Below are 22,381 nucleotides of genomic sequence, written 5' to 3' on the forward strand. Positions count from 1 at the left end.
GTCTGTGCTACTGGTGTTATATTTAGGAAGTTATCTCCAGTACCAATGTGTTCAAGACTACTTCCTACTTTCTATTCTATCAGGTTTAGAGTAACTGGATTTATGTTGAAGTCTTTGATCCACTTGGATTTAAGTTCTCAATCATACCACAAAGACACATGCTCAACTATGGTCATAGCAGCATTATTTGTAATAGCCAGAACCTGGAAACAACCTAGATGCCCTTCACCTGAAGAATGGATAAAGAAAATGTGGTACTTATACACAATGGACTACTATTCAGCAGAGAAAAACAATGACATCATGAGGATTGCAGGCAGATAGATGGAACCAGAAAATATCATCCTGAGTGAGGAAAGACAAACATGGTATGTACTCACTCATAAGTGGATACTAGATGTAAAGCAAAGGATAACCAGACTGCAACTCACTACTCCAGGGAGGCTACCTAGTAAAGAGGACCTTAAGAATGACACAGGGATTGCCCAGTGACAGAAAAATGGATGAGATCTACATGAGCAAATGGGGGGTAATGAGGGAGTAATGGAGGGCAAGGGTCAGGGGAAAGTGGGTTTAGGGGAGAGAGAGGTCCCAGCTGGATCAGGAACAGAATGTGAGAACAAGGAAAGAGATACCATGATAAATGAAGACATCATGGGAATAGGAAGAAGCAGAGTGCTAGAGAGGTCCCCAGAAATCCACAAAGATACCTCCACAATAGACTACTGGCAATGGTCGAGACAGTGCCTGAGCTGACCTATTCTGGTGATCCAATAGCCGAATACCCTAACTGTCATGATAGAACCCTCATCCAGTGACTGATGGAAGCAGATGCAGAGATCCACAGCCAAGCCCCAGGTAGAGCCCCAGGTGTCCAATCAGTGAGAGAGAGGAGGGATTATATGAGCAAGAGATATCAAGACCATGATTGGAAAAACACAGGGACAAATAGCCAAACTAGTGGAAACACATGAACTGTGAACCAATAGTTGAGCAGCCCCTATGAAACTGGACCAGGCCCTCTGGATAAGTGAGACAGTTGATGAGATTGATTGAAGTGTTTAGGAGCCCCCCAGGCAGTGGGACCAGAACCTGTCCTTGGTGGCTTTTTGGAACCTAGGGCCTATGCTGAGATACTTTGCTCAGCCTTGGTGCAGGGAGGAGGGGGGACTGGACCTGCCTCAACTGATTCTACCAGGCTGGTCTGACTCCTCAGGGAAGACCTTGCATTGGAGGAGGTGGGAATGGGGGGTCAATTGGGTGGGAAGCCAGGGGAGTGGGAGGAGGGAGGACAGGGGAATCTGTGGCTGATATGTAAAACTAAGTTAATTATAAAATAAAAATATTTATAAAAAACCTCAAGTCCAATTGGATCAAAGACCTCAATATAAAATCAGTTACACTGAATCTGATAGAAGAGAAAGTAGGAAGTAACCTTGAACACATTGGCACAGGAGACCACTTCCTAAATATAACACCAGTAGCACAGACACTGAGAGATACAATTAATAAATGGGACCTATTGAGACTGAGAAGCTTTTGTAGAGTAAATGACATGGTCAATAAGACAAACAAAACAGCTTATAGAATGGGAAGAGATCTCCACCAACCCCACATCTGACAAAGGGCTGATCTCCAGAATATATATACAGAACTCAAGAAAATAGACATCAAAATAATGAACAATCTTGTTTAAAAATGGGCTACAGAGCTTAACAGAGAATTCTCAACAGAAGAATCTCAAATGGCTGAAAGACATTTAAGGAATTGCTCACCATCCTTAGTAATCAGGGAAATGCAAATCAAAATGACTGAGATATTATCTTACAGCTGTTAGAATGGCTAAGATAAAAACCACTGCAGACAGCTTATATTGGAGAGGATGTGGAGCAAGGGGAACACTCCTCTACTGTTGGTGAGAGTGCAAACTTGTACAGCCACTTTGGAAATCAGTATGGTGCTTTCTGAGAAAATTGGGAATCAATCTTCCTCAAGACCCAGCTATACCACTTTTGGGCATATACCCAAGGAATGCTCAATCATGCCACAAGGACACATGCTTAACTATGTTCCTACCAGCAATGTTTGTAATAGCCAGAACCTGGAAACAACTTAGATGCCCCACAACAGAAGAATGGATAAAGAAAATGTGTTACATATACACAATGGAGTACTACTCAGCAGAGAAAAACAATGACATCATGAGGTTTGCAGGAAAATGGATGGAACTAGAAAACATCATCCTGAGTGAGGTAACCCAGACTCAGAAGGACAAACATGGTATGTGCTCACTCATAAGTGGATACTATAAGTAAAGCAAAAGAAAACCAGACAACTCACAACTCCAGAGATGTGCGCTAAAAAGGAAGACCCAAAGATGAATACATGGATTACCCTGGAAAGGATAAATAGATGATTTCTCCATGAGTAACCTGGGGGTGAGAGGTGAGCAATGGAGGGTGGGGCATGGGGGATGAGAACGTAAGGGAATAGGATGGTTGAGTTGGAGCAGGGATGGAGTGGGAGAGCAATGAGAGAGATACAATGATGGAGGGAGATATCATGGTTATTGAGAGAAACCCAGTGCTAGGGAAGTTGCCAGGAATCCCCAAGGATGACCCCAGCTTGTACTATTAGAAATAGTGGAGAGAGTGCCTGAACTGAACTGGCTTGCCCCAGTGATCAGATTGGTGAATACCCTAATTGTCATTATAGAACTTTTCTCTAATGATTGATGGAGGCAGATGAAGAGATCCACAGCCAAACACTAGGCAGAGCTCCAGGAATCTAGTTGGAGAGAGAGTGAAGGGATTTTATGAGCATGTGCATCAGGATCATGATGGGGAAACATGTAGAGATGACTAAACCAAACTAATGGAACTCATGAAAGTAGGATCAATGGCTGTGGAGCCTACATGGGACTGGACTAGGCCCTCTGTATGGTTGGACAATTGTGTATCTTGATTTGCTTGGTGAGCCCCCTGGCAGTAGTATAAGAATCCATCCCTGGTGCATGAAGGGACATTTTGGAACCCACTACCTATGATGGGACACCTCATGCAGCCTTGAGGCAGAGGGAAGGACTTGGAGTTGCCTCTACTGGTTGTGCCTCCCCATGGGTGTCCCTGCCTTCTTGTGGGGGGGCATAGGGGGTGGTTTGGGTGGGGAGGTTGAAGGGGTGGGAGGAAGGAAGAGGAGGATCTCTGATTCATGAGTAAAATGAATGAAAAATTTCTTAATAAAAAAAGAAACAAAGATGACATTACATTAAAATTTTTAAAAATATTTTTGGTTGTGAGCCTAACCTTAAACAGCTAAATAACATAGCCAGGTAGTAGTAGCACACACCTTTAATCCCAGCACTCAGGAGGCAGAGCCAGGCAGATCTCTGTGAGTTGGAGGCCAGACTAGTCTACAGAGCAACATCCAGGAAAGGGGCAAAGCTACACAGAGAAACCCTGTCTCAAAAAACCCATTTTTTTTTAAATTATATATATTCAATTTTAAAATATAATAAAATCTTATTTATATTGACTTATTTTTCTTATCCTCAGAACACACCAAAAGATGGGCACCTGTGCTATTAATGGGTCTAAAATTCACACCCAGGTTTATAAGATCTGGGTGTACCTGGAATTAGGCATTGTAGGAGTGATATGCTGGATGATGTAGTTTTGGAGTGAGTGGGAGGGCGGGTAATGGAGGAGGCAGCACTGATGTTAGAGAGGTGGTAGGTAGCTCCTCCCTTTGTGTCATGGGAAGTCATGTGACTCCAAGGGGCACGTTTAGTGATGCAGATAACATGAAATAAATATTTTAAATGGATGAGAGTTAGGACTAATATTGGAGACGAACACATTTTATAGATAGTAATATTTTTCAATTAAAAATTCTCTATTTGAAAATTGTTTCCTAGGATTCATGTGTATCTTAGTTACTAGAACTACATGCATAATTGAGCATTCCGAGTGCAGCTAGTAGAAATGCCAGGTGTTTAAAAATATCTTTTAAATCTCAGGTACAATATATTTAGTGGAAAATAATCACCTTCTCAAAAACAACAGCTTGAAGTTACTTTATTAGTTACTGTATTCACATATATTATGCATTCTGATGAGTGACAACAATTGTATAATTTTTTTTGCTCTCTAAACTGTTTCTTTGGTTTGTTTCATGCATGTTTTGTACCATTTTTATCTTTTCTATTATCTAAAACCAAGACATACAATTTAAAAGTTTTATGTGCTTATTTTGTACATTATGATATTACTAAATTCTCTGAATGGATATTAGTGTCATCTTTCCCATTCCCACTGATTTACTCCACTCGGTCATCTCCTGTGTGCTGCCTAATGTGTCTTTCCCACCATACAGCCTCCTAAACACCACCAGCTTGTTCTTCCCAGGCATTGTTCTGTTTCATGCGACAAGACCTAGTGAAGGATATCAAATCTCTATAGTTAGATAACATTGGGATTGTGATTAAAGAAAACCTCAATATAATTGAGATTAAGCAATTTTCATTTTTAGTCTTTCATGTCAGTGTAGGATTGGTGCAATATAAAGTGTGAGACAACAAAGGGAAAATACATTAAAACTTTAAAATTTATTTTAATTACCTTCTGATACATGTATAGAATATCGAGTTAAATTTGGATTTTATATAACTACTGTATGTTTTAATGATGAATGGTAGCAATTTGTAGGGCAATGTAATGTTTCATTTATTATTTCATATTTTTTAAATCTGTAGATCTCTAGTAGTGGTGATTAGGATGACCCATTAATCTACCCCTTTAAAAACAGGTATGGGCTAGTGAGATGAATTCAGTGGGTAAAAGTTCTTGCTGCCAAGTCTGATGACTTGAGTTGGAGCCACGAGGCCCAGTTGGTAGAAGAGAGAACCATTTCCCACAAGTTGTTCTGTGATCTCAATAGAACTGTAGCACATACAATACTACACACACACACACACACACACACACACACACACATCTAGTGGCTACTGTGGAGATGGGAATCTTGCCAGCCTGTTCGCAGCCACAGTATTAGTTCTAGGTGGGAGCTGGTGGTGGTTATCCATTCCTGTCTGTTTAGCTGCATGTAAGAAACCAGTTGTCTCAAAAATATTTTACAGACTTTAACTCTCAAAGCAAGGGATTTGGTTCTTCCTGCCCTCTTACTAAATGGTTCTTTAGATGCTATCTAAAAGAAAGAAAAATAGGTTGCAGACTGGGTTGAGCCTTCCTGATAGTCAGCTAGGAAAAATGGAAGAAATCCACAGGTTCTACCACATACTACTGAACTGTTGGCAACCAACATGTTAGGAGAGGAGAAGCAACAAAAGTGAACTAGGGTATTAGTTACAGATCATCAGTTTGGGTGGAAATCTACTAGTTATTCATTCTGTCCTAAATTAGCAGACTCCTGCATCTGTAGTCAGCTGATGATTGTCAGCAGAAGCTGACTGGTTATTCCTTAGCCTAACAGGAGAGCTGTCAACAAAACTGTTCATGATCTCTCATCATTCAGTCTCCTAATTTGAACATGTTACATGGTGGCTTGAATTCCCAAAAGCAATAGAGAGTAGAAACCAGTGCATGAATTCTCTTCAAGTCTCTGTGATACATTTGCTGATGCCCATTGGTCAAAGTAAGCCATCTCGTCAAGTACAGACTCAAGAGGTGATTGAAGAGATTCCTCTTCCTCTTTTCTTCTTTTTTAACATGGTTACTTTGGGTTCTTTTTTTATTTAATTTTTTTATACAATATTATTTGATCCCTTTTTCTCCCTTGTCCAACTCCTCCCAGATTCTCTGATCCTTCCTCACTTTTCTCCCTGCTCAACTTCATGATCTGTCTCTCAAAAAAAAAATCCACAAAAACAAAACAAAGAGAAAATGAATAAGACAAAAAATGCCCCCAAAATACCATCCCATCCCCACCCAATACACATTCAAGTTCATTTTATGTTGACTATCTACTCCTGGGAATGGGAGCTGCCTGGTGGTATGGTTGATATACCTAGTACTTCCACTGAAGAAAAGTGATTTTCCCTTTCTCAGCAGGTATGACTTGCAAATAGCTTCTCACCTCTAGGTGAGACTTTGAATCTACTTTGCCTTTTCATTGCTGAAATTTTGTGTGGCTTGAACCTGTGCAGGTCTTTTATGTACTGCCACAGACCCTGAGAGTTCATGTGTGCATTAATCTTGTTGTGTCTCTGTTTTCTCAGAATCTTCTTTTATGGAGGGTTGAGCAATGCACTGACCTATGGGTATAGCAATATTTCATTAGGAGTTTGTGGGAGATCAGCTCCTACTTTTTCCCAGGGTGCCCTTGAGGAGAGAGGGATAAGAAGTATTTAGATAGAAAGATAGTATGGAGAAGAGACAGACAGAAACACAGGATAGTTTTGGGAGGGCCTGGATCAATATCCGCCACCCCCTTCTGTCTCTTCAAAAGGACTTTTTATAGGAATGCTGAGGGGCAGGGCAAAAGACCTCCCCCTATCACAACCAAGTGCAGACCCTTCCAAACACCTGATGCAGCCCTGGAGGTAAAGCAAGCTCATCCAATAAGGTAGGAAACTTCTGTGGGCCTCCACATGAGTTATTTTATTGCTATGTTCCTTCAGCAGAATAATGATACATTTTCTGCCAGGCCCATTACCTTCAGGTTCTTGGTCACTTAAACAATGTAAGTTATGAGTTCCACTTCATAGAAGGAGCCTTACATTCAGTCACAATGGGGTTGGTTATTCCATGACACTTGTGCCACTGTTTCATCAGTATATCTGGTAGACATGTCACTGTTGTAGATCACAGGATTTGTAGCTATATGAGACTGAAGCTCAAAGAGTAACTTCCAGCACCATGAACTCTAGTCAGTGGATGTGAAGCTTCTGGTTAGGCACCAGTGACTTCTCTCTGCTTGATGGCAGAAGTAAGTATTATCTCTCACACAAGGACCTACCATCAGGTTGCTGAGAGCCACCAAGAGTGTTGTGATATTTGGAGTAGTCCATGGAACTCTGTTGGCTAATGACTCTGTAAGATGTAACTCACCCCTGGCACTGGGGGTTTGACTTGGTGGCATATCTAATTGGGGCATTGTCTCCTGCACTATATATAGACTCCATTCAGATTATTTTCATATATGTATATTTTAGGATGCTTCTCCAGTATAGGTTTCCATATGTTTTTTTCCCAAAGGCCTTTAGTGTTAGTTGTTTTTCCCCACATTCCTTCCCTTACCCTGCTTCTTTTTTTTTATTCCTCTCCCTATTCAATCATTCTCTTCTAGTTCCCCTTTACATTGCCATAAGACTACATTCTATTTCTACTTTTTATGGAGATCCTGTCCTCCTTCCTGGTCTCTCAATAGGAACCTAATATCGTGGTTATTTGGAGTGTAGCACATATATTGAAAGTTTAAAAGCTAACATTCATATATAAGAGAAAACATGCAATATTTGTCTTTTTGGGTCCAGATTACCTCACACAGGATGATTAGGATGATTGTTCCTAGCTTCATCCATTGACCTGCAAATTTTATAACTTAATTTTCTTTATAGTTGAGTAATATTTCATTGTGTAAATATATAATGTTTTTATTATCTATTCATTAGTTGGTGGGCATCTAGGCTATTTCCAATTTCTGGTTATTATGAATAGAGCAGCAGTGAAAATGGATGAGTAACTATTTCCTTAGTAGGATGTAGAGTCCTTTGGGTATATGCCCAAGAGTTATATGGCTAGATCATGCCACATTATCTTTTAAACTATTTGGAAGTCTTATCTATGCCTCTTTTCTTTCTTTCTTTCTTTCTTTCTTTCTTTCTTTCTTTCTTTCTTTCTTTCTTTCCTTTTCTTCTTTTCTTTTTTCTTTTTTGTTTTTGTTTTTCAAGACAGGGTTTCTCTGTGTAGCTTTGCGCCTTTCCTGGGACTCACTCTGTAGACCAGGCTGGCCTCGAAGTGACAGAGATCCACCTGCCTCTGCCTCCCGTGTGCTTGGATTAAAGGCACATGCCACCACCACTGGGCTATGCCTCTTTTCACGTGCAACTATGAGGCTTTCAAGATTTCTACCTTCTATCTAGTACAGTCATCAATGAGGCTTTTCTTTGGTAATGAATATAAATGTGGACCAAAGGCAGGTAAATGTGACCAGTACTCATTTAATGCTTCCTTCTTCTTTTAGAAAAACAAAACAAGGACAAACCATGCAGTGGTCTAATTATATCTTTTGCTGTATGCACACATGAATTCATATTATATTCCTTCTTTTTTTCTCTGTTGCTTTCCCTCAGCAAAGATTTTCTGTTGTATTAAAATTCCTTGATACATTATAATAAGTGATGTCTTGTGTTTTCAGACTGTTTTAGAGTCTACATTGTGTTAAAGATCACATGCTTATTCAGCTTAATGTATGTATTTAATGTATGTAATGACTGTTTACTGTGATTGACATATCTAAATGGTGATAGCATCCCAGTAATTATGTACCAGCTGTGTGGTATAGTCATTTCACAGAATAAAACACAATACTCTTCATGAGTAGATGGTTTGACTTCCTTCAAGTCAGATAAATAAAAAAGAAAAGTGTTTTAGATTTTAAATATCGTTGTTAACATTAGTCATCAAATGCATCTTTTTATTCACTGTGCAATGTAAACATTACACAAGCTGCAGCCATCTCTGCATCAAGAACTCCTTTAGTGCTGGTATTATCGTCTAATTAAAATGTTTACAATTTAGATTCTTCTCATCACAATAGTATCAACATAATTTCAGTGTCACGCCAAGATTTAACATGGTTTGGTCACAGAAGTAATACTGTTTTTATTGAGTCATTGTTTTGCTCTTTGGAAAAAGGTACTTTTTTTTTCTCTTTACTGACATATGTGTTAAAAATAAAGCTCTGATCTTTAGGGGAGACATTTTTCCCAGTCCATGGCTGTTTTCTATTTGCATCCATTATTCTCAGAATTCATTGTGAGTTCTATGAAAACTCCTGTGATCTCAAACTTCTCATCTAACAAAGACTCAACTAAGGAAGGATTTGGATTGAGTTTTCAAAGACTTCTTGAAGAAAGCACTCAGGCACAATTTGGCAAGAAATTGAGAATAATAATCATGTTTTTAGCTTTCATCCTAAATTCTAGGGATGATTGATTTTGCTATGCAAATAATATATTTACTTATTCATTTTTTTATGAAACAGATTTTTTGTTTTTGTTCATATTCTTTCCACTCTCCCAACTTCTCCCAAATCCTCCCTACCCACCCATTTTCATCCTTTCTCTCTTAAAACAAATATAAAACAAAAACAAAGGTTAAAAAAAAAAACAAAACGAAACAAAAAGCAAACATGCCCCCCCTCCCCCCCCCACACACACAAAATTTGTTTTGGGTTGTCCAACTACTTCTGGGCATGTAGCCTGCTGTGGAGTATATATCTTGTGACAGTCCATTGAAGAAAATTGATTTAAATTTTCTCAGCAAGTATCAATTGCAAATAGCGTTCTGTTTACAGTTGAGACTTTGTTTTCAATTGCCTTTCTCTGTGCTGGGATTTTGTTTGATTTTAATGTTCTGTACTTGTCTCAAACATTTTTCCTCACTTGATACTGTTTCTGCTTATGTTTTCAAGATATTCTCATGTCTAAATGATTCTATACTTGACCATGACACAAAGATTATTATTGAACATCAATAAGATCATCTACCATAATCTGGTTTTATCCCAGAGATGCAGGGATGATAGATAAATCTATAAATGTAATCCACCATATAAACAGATGGAAAGACAAACAAACAAACAAACAAACCACATGATCATCTAATTTTATACAGAGAAGGCCTTTGACAAAATCCAAGAACCTTTCATTATAAAAGTTTTGGAGAGATTAGGAATACAAATGTAATAAAAGTAATTTACAGCAAGCCCATAGCCAACATCAATTTAAATGGAGAACTTAAAGCAGTGCCACTAAAATCAAGAACAAGTCAAGTTGGCCTACTGTCTATATACCTGTTCAATATAGTTCTTGAAGTCTTACATAGAGCAATAAAGCAACTGAAGGACACCAGCGGGATACAGACTGGAAAGACAGAAGTCAAAATATCTTTATTTGCAGATCATATGATAGTATATATAAGTGACTTTAAAAAATCCCACCGTGAGAAGAGGGGGAGGAAGGACTGTAGGAGCCAGAGGGGTCAAAGACACGATGAGGAAAACCACAAATTCAACTAACCTGGGTTCATAGGGGCTCACAGAGACTGAACTGAAAACCAGGGAGCCTGCATGGGACTGACTTAGGCTCTCTGCATATATGTTACAGTTGTGTAGCATGGGCTTCTTGTGAGACTCCTAACAGTGTGAGCAGGGGCTGTCTCTGACTCTGATGCCTGCTTTTAGGAACAATTCTTCTTACTAGACTGCATGGGTCTACTCCAGATGGGGCCCTAGGGCTGAAAGGAGGAATGGACAAATGCCCCCATCTCTAACCTGAAAGTTAACTCCAGTTGATAACTGCTTGCAAATGAAAATTTAGTTTCCTCCAAGGAAACAAACTATTCTTGGTGATGGGCTGCATGTCCAGCAGTAGATGGCCAACAGAAAACTCAAATGCATCTTCAGAGGTTCCTTGTCTCATAATATCATCTCAGGGCTTTCCCCTTTTTCTTATTAATTTTATCTATTCACTTTAATTTTATTTATATTTTCCTCCTTCTTTTACCTTATAGGTCCTTTGCTTATATATTATTGTTTCCAGTTTAGTGTTTTTATGAGATTCATGAGTGTGGAAATGAATGGGTCTCTGTTTCTTGGGCGTTCTCTTGGGCTCCTTTCCTTCTGTTTGTTTTGTACAATTCTGATGTGTTAGGTTTTTTAAAAACTTATTTTATTTTAATATTATCTCTTAGAAGTCTGTTTTCTAATGAGAGATCCAGAGGGTGGATCCAGTTGGGAAGAGAGATGAGGAGGACCTGAGAGGAGTAGAGGAAGGGGGAAACATAAACAGAATATATTAAGTGAGGGAAAAAAAGCTATTTTCAATAAAAAGGAAATTCATGTTGAAATTTTAATTGATTTATGCCTGTTTTAAAGTTTTCTTTTCAGTAAAAATTTTACTTATAAAAATAAAATCTGCTTTCTATATAATCCTGAAAAGTAATTCAGATCAGGATCAATGATTTCCAGTTTATCACAGAATAAGTCCATCATTAGTTTCTTGAAATCTTTTTCTCCTTAAATGACTTATCAGATGAGGAAATGCAGTGTTGGATGATATAGTATCATAGGAAACATCAATGACCCGAGGTGATCCTCTGTTAAGCCAGGGTTAATATAGAAACGTTGGTAAATATAGAAATAAACAGGAAGACAATGACCTGTGACTAAGAAACTTTGTTTTTCCTTCTTACTCCATTAAGCCCTTGATGGTTGGCAGTGTGAACAGAAGAGCAAAATAAAAGTATCAATGTTCTTTGTGTAACAGATAGTGTGTTCAACATTTTGTCATATCCATTATATTATCTGAATACGTGTAGACAACACATATATGTCATCTTAGCCGAAAGGTGAAGCTGTACACCCTGTAGAAAATCTCCTGAATGTCAGTAACTTTTAAATATTTATGTTCTTTCTTTAATTCAAAACCACAACATTAGATTTGGGGATCAAAAGCAATTATTACAGTGAAGTCCATGTTAGTTGTGCTTGTTCTATGTTTATGAAACAAGCTTATATAAATGTATTGCAGAGACAGGATTTGAAGGTCAGTAAGCATTTAACTCAAGCTCAGAGAACAGACTTTCAATTACTGCTTTATAACTTATACTGCATCCCAGAGCAATGTTGTCATGAATGCAGTGATAAACAAGGTGAGATATGAATAGATGTGAATTCCTTTTCTTTATTTCTTGTCTAAAGGCTCCATTACCAGTAAAAGCTGTGCATTTTAGCATTTGAAGTGAATTAGTTGAAACAGTTACTGTTTTCGTTTGCCTGTGTGGATCCATTCAGCACATACACAAAAAACAAATACAGAGACTATTTTTAGCTTGACATTTTTTCAGAGGATTGATATATAATTACTTCAGGTTTATGCCATTAATTTCCCTTACCAATGTATAAACATAATATCAGATTTTCTTTCAGGGTTAGAATGCCAGTCTTGGTTTTAATGCTTCTAGGACTTGGAAGTATTTTGATTCTGTCTCAAAATAAATTCTTTTATGATTTTAAAATTAAAACACAATTTTAGTACAATAATAGTCACTAAAACTATATAGTTCATTTATTCCTTTAAAGGAAATACTGTCGGCCTAAGTAATAGGCACTGAATATCTAAGAAACCTCACAATTTAATTGTCTCCTGAAATTTAATATTACCACAAGAATTTTAGTTAATGTTCTCTCTGTGTGTTAGCTAGCTAGGAGTGCCATTACAAGATGCCATAGAATTTAATTTTCTCACAGTTCTAGATGTAGGGAGTCTATGGCAGGTGTACCTTGGTTCTTGCTTTGGCTTATGGGGAGCGGTCTCTCTGTATATTCCCACATTGCTTTTTTGTGTCTCTACTTAGAAAGCAATCAAGGGAAGAGTCCTTAATGTCTCTTCTTGTCAAAAGACTAATTGGATCTGGGCCACTTTATAATGCTGTTTCATTTAACTGTCTCTATGAATGCCCAGATTCCAAAATAGTCACAATCAGGGTTGAAAACTTAATATATGAGGTTTGGGAGGAGACAAAAAGCCCCAGGCTCTGGTATTGTGGCATATGTGCTATTTTGTATTTGAGAAAGTTTTTAGAGCTAAAATATTTTATTAAGGGAGTCATACAATCTACTTTTTAAAAATTGTGCTTTTCTTATACAAATTTCCTCTTAATTGCTTACTTTTTATTTTCTTAGAATATACATTTCTTTATTCCTATTAAGTGATAGGCATAGCTGTGAATAAAGTTACTATAGTTATTTATGTGCGAGTTTTTCTTTGCACATAAAGAATAAAGCATTTAGGTAAAAAAATCTAGTGAACTAATTTGGTATTTAAAATAAATTCTAGACATTTAGGATATTCATATTAGAATATAGACACCATGGTTATTTGGAATATAATCTAGAATAAGACCTATTTCCATTAAAACTATCTCCATATTGATGCTAGACCTAAATGTAATACACAAAAGGGGACAGATGTTCTAATTATCTTGGTTAAAGAAGACAAGGGTCCAAAACAAGATAGTAACAGCTGGGATATGGAAGAGAACATGAGATGAATGGATAGGTGGTATATTCATTAAGATAGATGACAGATAACTCATACTTGGAGCAAAAGAAAAATATTGTGAGTTTCATAGACTTGCTGAAGATCACAAGCCTGTGAGAAGGTTGTTTAGCTGATTATGTCTGGTAGTTAGGACAATATATAGATTGTGAGTTCAAGAGAGAAATCTGACATCAAGGTGTATGTCTTGGAGCCTATAGTGTGTGCATGTGTGCGCATACACACACACACACACAGACACACACACAGACACACACACAGAGACACACACACACACAGACACACACACACACACACAGATAGATAATGACATCCCCAGCTTTCAATGAGTAAATAAAAGAGAGATCAACAAAGTCAATAATATGAATGAAATACAACACAAAGAAGAGAATGACTGAAAAAAAAAAAAACACCTTGCCATTAGTAGGGACATTATTGTAGTATTTTTATTATAAACAGTAGTAGAGAATTGGTAAAATAAAACAATTAAGTGTAGGGTGAAATCAGATGTTTTTTCTAATGAAGAGTATAATTGTGATTATAGTATGGTGAATGATAACAGAGAAATTATTAAGATAGTTAATAAAAATAATAGTTGTAAAATTATAGCAAAATACCTAATATTATTCATGTTTGGTTTTTACATCTGTGGTACACTTAACTAAATATCATTTTAAAAAACTATACTAAAATGCAATACCAAGCCATTAAGCTTTATGCACCATAAATGCTCAAAAATAATTTACTGTTCTGAATTGAATTGAACTGAGATCCCTTTAACATGTAAATCATCATCTTCTGTGTTCTGGAATATTGAGAGTTTTAATTTGTGTACTTATTTTGTAATGAAGGTCATCGAACATTATTTATTGGAGTTCATGTGCCCCTGGGTGGAAGAAAAAGCCATCGTCGTCACAGGCATCGTGGTCATAAGCACAGAAAGAGGGACAGAGAGAGAGATTCGGGGCTAGAGGATGGACGAGAGTCACCTTCTTTTGGTAAGCATCATTCTCTTTGTTTTAATAAATTATTCCCCCAATGCATAAGGCACCGGCTTTTTAATGCCACCTACTTCCTTCCTTCCCAAACTATTTGAGTATCTTTACTGAGGCTTAGACCTAAGATCTGCTTCGTCAGGAACACCATTGGTTCACGGGCAGACTCCAAACAATGTAACTTCCTGCATGTCATTTTTGTCAAGTTTCTTTAGTAGGATCAATCATTTGCTTTTAATCCTATTCTATAATGGGTAAACTCAAATACTCAGTCACATGTTGAGATTTGTACCATATTCTAAAAACCATCATACTCAATTGGAAATTTGATATTCTATATACTGAGGACTTGTGATAAATATTTCTATACTGAAAGAAAGCTTCAAAGAAATATTCTGTTGACAATTTTTTTTTAACTTGGAAGGATTCCAGAGAAAACATTATAAGATATTGCTGCAAGTGCCTCAAAATTGTTCAGAAATTACTTCCCAAAGACATGTAGAATAAATAGGAAAAACCCCAAGAAGCATGAGGTTTATCTGCTGGAAATCCAGATGTTTCACATTGTATGTTGTAAAGTGGTGTTTGAACCAGTGAAACACAGAATAATTTGAGCTAAAACTTCTAGGTTAGCCATCAACTTAACAACATCTTTGGAGAAATGTTTGAAATTTGGTACTCTTGAGAATTCTCTTACCCAAGTACATGCTCCACATCATCAGACGTAATGCTACTTGTTATCTGACTTGTGGTTTTAGGAACCTGTCGGTTTTTAAAAGCAAAGACCTTTTGCATAGCTAAAAGATAAGTGATGACTGCTTTTGGTTCACTAGAACACTGGGATGTGATTTCCCAGTGAGTTAGAAAATGATTGACTGTGTAGTGGTGGGAATGAGGATGTTTGATTACATAAAATATTATCTAACAACAAAGGAGATTAAATCACTGTAATTTTAAAGCAATTTTAGGTGTATGTATGCATGCGTTCATGTTTATATACATGCTTGTGTGTATGTGTCCATATGGGTAATATACGTGGAAGGGGTCAGAAGCTGACATCAAGTATTTTCCTCAGTTGCTATCACCTTGATTTTTCTGAGACAAGCCTCTTAGTAAACTTGGAGTTCACTGGCCAATAAATAGGCTGGCCAGCCAACACCGGGGTTCCTCCTTTCTGCACTTTGCTATACACTGCCAGGCCTGGCTTTTTTGTGGCTGCCAGGGATCTGAACTCAGGTTGTCATGTTTGCGCAACAAGCAGTTTGCTAACTACACTTGTCTCTACCCCCTTACTTTTGATACTGTAATCAGTAAATGCAGCAGTTTTCATGAAAATATGATATAAATATTTAACACTCTTCTCTACTATAACAAATGGAAACTGCTCAGTTTTGCATCTTGTTAGTTATAGTGTCAGACTTTACTCACTTTGTGTAATTAAAAATTTGGTCTCTAAGTGGGATTATTAATGAGTATTTTAGAATGAACAGTTTGAAGTGTGAACTTATAGTCAGTAAAAATATGAATGACTTTGAGTGAAATTCAGAAAAATTGATTTTTTTTTCCCCTTCAGTCTCTCAAAGAATGTTACAAGAAGATTAAGAGGATTATGTCAGTTACTTTTGGTTAATCTATAAGGAGTAGAAATAAATTTGAGAATATAAACTCTATTAGCCAGTTATTTAAAATATTGTATACACAGATACTGTATATATTAGCACAGTCTTGGAATTAGATGGAGTACTTTTCTAGGTTTAGGTGGCAAATTGAATGCACACCAGGAGAATGTGAGACAGAGAAAATCTGAATTCAAAGAGCTATGTTTTGATAGAGAATAGCTTTTGCTCCTATTTTAATTCCCAAATTTGGTGACTGATAATAACCAAAATGTCTTAAAATTTTATTTTCCTACAGTATAATAGGAGTCACAAGTACTAAAACATAAATTAACACTTGCACAACTCACTGAACTATGATTTAGAAACACCCAATTAACAACCAACTGACCTGACTCCAGACCCTCTCTGTTTTGTCCAGATCACTATTCTTAATCTCTAGGAAGGCTTGATATCCTGTCTTCCTAAACACACTGTTTTTCCTGTTCTTGAATTTATATAAAGGAGATCCTCCAGGAGATCAATATTCTTTTTGTAGAAAACGAAAACTCACTAATGTTTTCTGATGTAGCTTTAGTTTATTCATTTTCATTATTATGTAATATACAAATATGCTTCTGTATGTTAAGCATTTTGCTGTTGATAAAAATTCAGAGTGTAGGAGCAACTATGAGCAAAGTCATGTGGTCACTTTTATTTCATGTCTGCCAGTGCACATTTTATACACACGAGTTAGGCTGCTTATTGCTACACCATAGAGTGTGTATATTTTCAACTTTAACAGGTAATACCAAGTACTTTCTCCTAACAGGTACATATTTACACTCTGACTAACAGGGCATCAGTACTTATTTCACTTTACACTTTTAAGTAAGAGTTGATAATGCTACTATTTTAATATCAGATACTCTGGAAATATGAGTAATAGCACCTCATTGCTTTAATTTATATTTCTTTATCAACAATGGAATTGGGAAAATGCATGTGCATTTTGATAGCTTCCTCTGTGAAATGACTATCAAAGTTATGTGTTTTGTAATTTGATTTTTTTCTTACTGTTGTGCTGAATATTTCTATAATATGAATACAAGTCCTTTGTTGATTTTTCAAGTTCCAAATGACTTCTAGCAAGTGGGGTTAATGTTTTATTTATTTTATTGTAATGTCTTTTTTTTCATCTCTAATTTTATTAAATTGGATCTTCTCACCATCTTTTAGTTAATTTGGCTAAGGGTTTGCTAATCTTGTTAATTTTTCTAAAGGAACCAACTCATTGTTTCATAGATCATTTTAGTTTTCTTGTTTTTTTCTGCTTGTTTCTATTTTGTTGATTTCAGTCCTGATTTTTATTTCTTGCTTGTTTCTTGACTATTTCACTTTTGGGTATTATTTTTTGCAGTTCTAAGGAAATCTCTACAATTTTTATGAGGGTACTTAGTGCTATGAACTTACCTCTTAGAACTGCCTTCTTTATGTCCCATAGGTTTGGCTATGTTGTATTTTCATGTTCATGAAATTCTAAACTGTTTTAAATTTCTTTCTTTATTTCCGTTTTGACCTACATTTCATTCAGTAGTAATTGTTCAGTTTCCACGAGTTTGTATACTTTCTGTTATTTCTGTTGTTGAGATCCAGCTTTAATCCTTGGTGGTTAGATAGGATTAGATGCAGAGTGTGATTTTACAACTGAGGCTTGCTTTGTGTCCAAGTATGTGGTCAGTTTTGGAGGAAGTTCCATGAACTGCTGAGAGGAAAGTGTATTCTTTTATGTTTGGATAAAATACACATCTGGAAGTCTATTTGATTTATGGTGTTACTTAACTCCAGAATTTCTCTGTTTAGTTTTTGTCTTGGTGAATTGTGTATTTAGGTGAGTGGGGTATTAAAGTAACCCCTTATCTGTGTGAGCATCGAGATATATGGTTTAGCTGTAGTAGTGTTTCTTTCATGAATTTGGGTGCCCTTGTGATTGATTCATAAATTTTTAGAATTACATTATCCTATTGGTGGATTTTTCCTTTTATAAGTGTATAGTGTCATTGTTTTTTCTCTGCTGAGTAGTACTCCATTGTGTATATGTACCGTATTTTCTTTATCCATTCTTCAGTTGAAGGGCATCTAGGTTGTTTCCAGGTTCTGGATATTACAACCAATGTTGATATGAACATAGCTGAGCAAATGCCCTTGTGGTATGGTATGATTGAGCATTCCTTGGGTATATGCCCAAGAGTGGTATAGCTGGTTCTTGGGGGAGATGGATTCCCAATTTGCTAAGAAAGCACCATATTGCTCCACATCCTCTCCAGCATAAGCTGTCTTCAGTGTTTTTTATCTTAGCCATTCTGACAGGTGTAAGGTGGTATGTCAAGAGTCATTTTGTTTTGCATTTCCTGGATAATTAGGGATGTTGAGCAATTCCTTAAATGTCTTTCAGTCATTTGAGCTTCCTCTGTGGAGAATTCTCTGTTTAGTTCTATAGCCCATTTCTTAATTGTACTGTTGGGCATCTTGATGTCTAATTTCTAGAGTTCTTTATATGTTCTGGATATCCGCCCTCTGTCATATGTGGGGTTGGTGAAGACCTTTTCCCATTCTGTAGGCTGTGGCTTTGTCTTGCGGTTTGCAGGCAAATGGATGGATCTAGAAAAAATTATCCTGAGTGAGCCCAGTCTCAGAAAGACAAACATGGTATGTACTCACTCATAGGAGGATACTAGATGTAAAACAAAGATGACTAGACTGCCACTCACAACTCCAGGGAGGCTACCTAGAAAACAGGACCCTAAGAAAGACACAGGGATTGCCCAATGACAAAGAAATGGATGAGATCTACATGAACAACCTGGATGTGAGTTGGGGTAATGAAGGGCAAGGTTAAAGGGAAAGAGAGCTTAGGGGAGCAGGAGATCCCAGCTGGATCCAGAACAGAGAGGGAGAACAAGGAATAACAGACCATGATAAATGAAGACCACATGAGAACAGGAAGAAGCAAAGTGCTAGAGAGGTCCCCAGAAATCCACAATGATACCTCCACTGTAGACTACTGGCAATGGTCGAGAGAAAGCCTGATCTGATCTAGTCTGGTGATCAGATGGCCAAACACCCTAACTGTCGTGCTGGAGCTCTCATCCAGTAACTGATGGAAGTGGATGCAGAGATCCTCAGCCAGGCCCCAGGTGGAGCTCCAGGTGTCCAATTAGTGAGAAAGAGGAGGGACTGTAACAGTGTGAATTGTTGAGACCAAGACTGCAAAAAGCACAGGGACAAATAGCCAAACTAAAGGAAGCACATGAATTATGAAGCAAAAGCTGTGGAGCCCCCAACTGGATCAGGCCCTCTGGATAAGTGAGACAATTGAATAGCTTGAACTGTTTGGGAGGCACCCAGGCTGTGGTACCCGGACCTGTCCTTAGTGCATGAGCTGGCTGTTTGGAACCTGGGGCTTACACAGGGACACTTTGCTCAGCCTGGAAGGAGGGGACAGGACCTGCCTGTACTGAATCCACCAGGTTTAAATGGATCCCCAGGGGAGTCTTGGCCCTGGGGGAGATGGGAATGGGAGGAGGGGCTGGGAGGAGGAGAGGGATAGGAGGGGGAGGACAGGGGAATCCATGGCTGATGTGTAAAATTAAATTAAATTATGTGTAGTGTGCTTTCATAGCACTTTTGTTTATCTTAGTTTGAAGTCTATCACATACTAAAATGGCTGTATCTACTTGTTCCTGGGGTCCATTTGCTTAGAATACCTTTCTCCACCCTTTTGTCCTAAGTTGATATATATTCTTGATGGCGAGATATATTTCTAGGATGCAGCAGAAAGGTGGATCCCATTTTCCAATCCAATCTGTTAATCTATGTCTTTTTATTGGGAAATTGAAACTATTCATATTGAGAGTTATCAATGAGCAGTGTTTATTGATTCCTTTTATTTTCTTAATATGCTGTGGGTTTTTACCCTCTTTTGATTTACTGTTTTGGGAGTATCTATTCTGTGTCTTTTTGGGTGTGGTTAACCTCTTCAGGCTGACATTTTCCTTCTAGAACCTTTTGTAGAGCTGGATTACTAGATAGGAATTTCATAAAATTGATTTTCTTGTGAATTATTTTCTTTCTCTGTTGATTGTGATTGATAGTTTTGCTGGGTGTAGTAGTCTAGTCTAACATCCCTGGTCCATCAAAACTTATAGAATATCCGTTGCGGCCCTTCTGGCTTTCAGAGTCTCCACTGAGCAGTTATGTGTTATACCTTAGGTCCTTCTTTTATATATTGCTTGATGTTTTCCTTTTTCTTTCTGTATTTCTTTAAAACATTGTTTTTCATTTTATGTACCAATCCCAGTTCCCCTTCCCTCCCTTTCTCCCATCTCCCACCTCCCCAGCCTCACCCCCTATCCACTCCTCAGAGAGGATAAAGCTTACCTTGGGGAGTCAACAATCCAAGGAATCCACAAGAATGACATCAACTAAGACTCCTAGCAATAATGGAGAGGGTGCCTGTACTTACCTTCCCCTATAATCAGATTAGTGACTACTCTAATTGTCATCATAGAACCTACATCCAGTAACTGATGGAAGCGCAGTGATCCACAACCAAGCACTGGGTGTTTTTCCTTTGCAGCTTTTAATATCCTTTCTTTGTTCTGAACATTTAGTATTTTCATTGTTATATGGCATAGGGAATTTCTTTTATGGTCCTGTTTATTTGGTATTCTGCATGTTTTCTTGTACCTTGATAGGCAACTCCTTTAGATTGGCAAAATTTTCCTCTGTCATTTTGCTAAGAAAATATATATATATATATATATATATATATATGCCTTTGACCTGGGTTTCTTTTTCTGATTCTATCCTTATTTCTTGTAGATTTGGTCTTTTCATAGTGTCCTTGATTTCCTGGATGTTTTATGTATGGATGTTTTAGATGGAACATTCTCTTTGACTGAGCTACAAGTCTTCCACTTTGCCTTCAGCACTGGAGATTCTGTTTTCCACGTTGTGTGATCTGTTAGTGAGGCTCTGAGGTTAATGTTGACATCCTGTAGTTTTTGTGTCCAGTTTTATTTCTGTTTGGGTTTTCTTTAGTCAAATTCTGCTTTTGTATCTTGAATTGTTTTCATTATGGCATTTATTCATAGCCTTTTATAGGTCCTATAACAAATTCATAATTGCTGTTTTGAAGTCCTTGTCTTGAGATTTAGCTCTATTGCACTTTTCAGGGCCTACTGAAATAGGGTTCCTTGCTTCTAGTGGAGGCGTGCTGTCTTGACTCTTCACACTTGTGTCTTTGCACTGGTGTCTAGGTGTCTAGAGTTAGGATGTTTAAGGAATCTCTTGGTGTTGCTATTGTTCTTTTTTGTTGTTGTTGGGTGACTGTTCCAGTCTTTGGGTGCTGTTGCCAGTCTCTGGATCCTAGGCAAGTGTGGTTGCTGTTGGGTCACTGATAGAGAGTTCTTTTGAGTCTCAATCCACTACAGCCCCTGGGGGACAGGGGGGGCTGGAAGAAAGTGTTTCTGTGTATTGGTGGCTAACACAAAGAAATGGAGAGGGACTAGAAGAGAAGGCTGATAATGTCTTTTGGAAAGAGCTAAACCTAATCCCCACCAAGTAGCAGAGTCCCCAGGAAATGGAAGTATGTTGGGAGTAGGGGCTCCCACAGGCATGCTACAGTACAACAAAGATTAAGTCTGTAGAGACAGAAATGAAAGGGCCAGGGAGAACCCTGGATCCATGTTCTAATTCTCTTAATGGTGTGTCTTCAGATTCCATGAAAGATTACTCAGGGGATAAGATATGAGTCTTTAGGCAAATTTCTCTATGTTGCGATTTTTCTTCCACTGTGTGTTTTAGTAAATATAAACACAGATTCTTAATCTTTCTTATACTGTATTCTATATCTAGTTTATGCTATAAACTTATTTGCTATATTTTGTTATAAACTTGCTTTATAAAATTCTTGGCTGAAATTCATCTTCAGCAGCCTATTATTTCAGAAGCTACCACAAAATCAATAAATTACCAGTCTTTTAAGAAGAAATATTTATAATATAGCATAATACCCATAAAATCATTTTTATTTTATAGAATTAAAAGCCAGAGATAAGAAGGCATGTGTTATTTTGAACCCAAGTAAATGGTCTCCTTCATTAAATCAATTACACTCATTTAGGAAATATATATATATGAGCACCTTGTCCTGTGCCTTGGGAGGGCTGGCTTGTGCTTCTTGGCTTGGCTCAGGTGTAAGAGCTATCTTTAGCCCACCATGGCTGTTGCTGGAATCTGCTTCTTAGCTATGATAGGCTCTGGACCAGCACTGTGTCCTTTGTTTTCCCATCAGCAGCACCTAGATTCTGAAAGGGCCACAGGGTGGATGAAACTTTTCATCCTCAGTACAGTTCACACTGCATCCTCTGGGAGAACAGCTCTTCACCTCTTAATCCTTTCTTCCATGAACGTTTGCTGAGAGT

At 37.6% G+C, this 22,381-nt stretch overlaps 1 protein-coding gene across 6 annotated transcripts in view; it reads left to right on the forward strand.

Moving 5' to 3' along the window:
* Positions 1–22,381, forward strand: part of Slc4a10 (solute carrier family 4 member 10) — a 276,084-nt gene that overhangs the window by 121,686 nt on the left and 132,017 nt on the right. For all 6 annotated transcript variants that reach the window (XM_036185514.1, XM_036185518.1, XM_036185516.1 and 3 more), the window contains exon 3: positions 14,155–14,301. In XM_036185514.1, the coding sequence (XP_036041407.1) occupies positions 14,155–14,301 (147 nt within the window). The remainder of the gene's footprint in view (positions 1–14,154; positions 14,302–22,381) is intronic.

This window comes from Onychomys torridus, chromosome 4 (assembly GCF_903995425.1).
Source record: "Onychomys torridus chromosome 4, mOncTor1.1, whole genome shotgun sequence".
Classification (NCBI taxonomy): domain Eukaryota; kingdom Metazoa; phylum Chordata; class Mammalia; order Rodentia; family Cricetidae; genus Onychomys; species Onychomys torridus.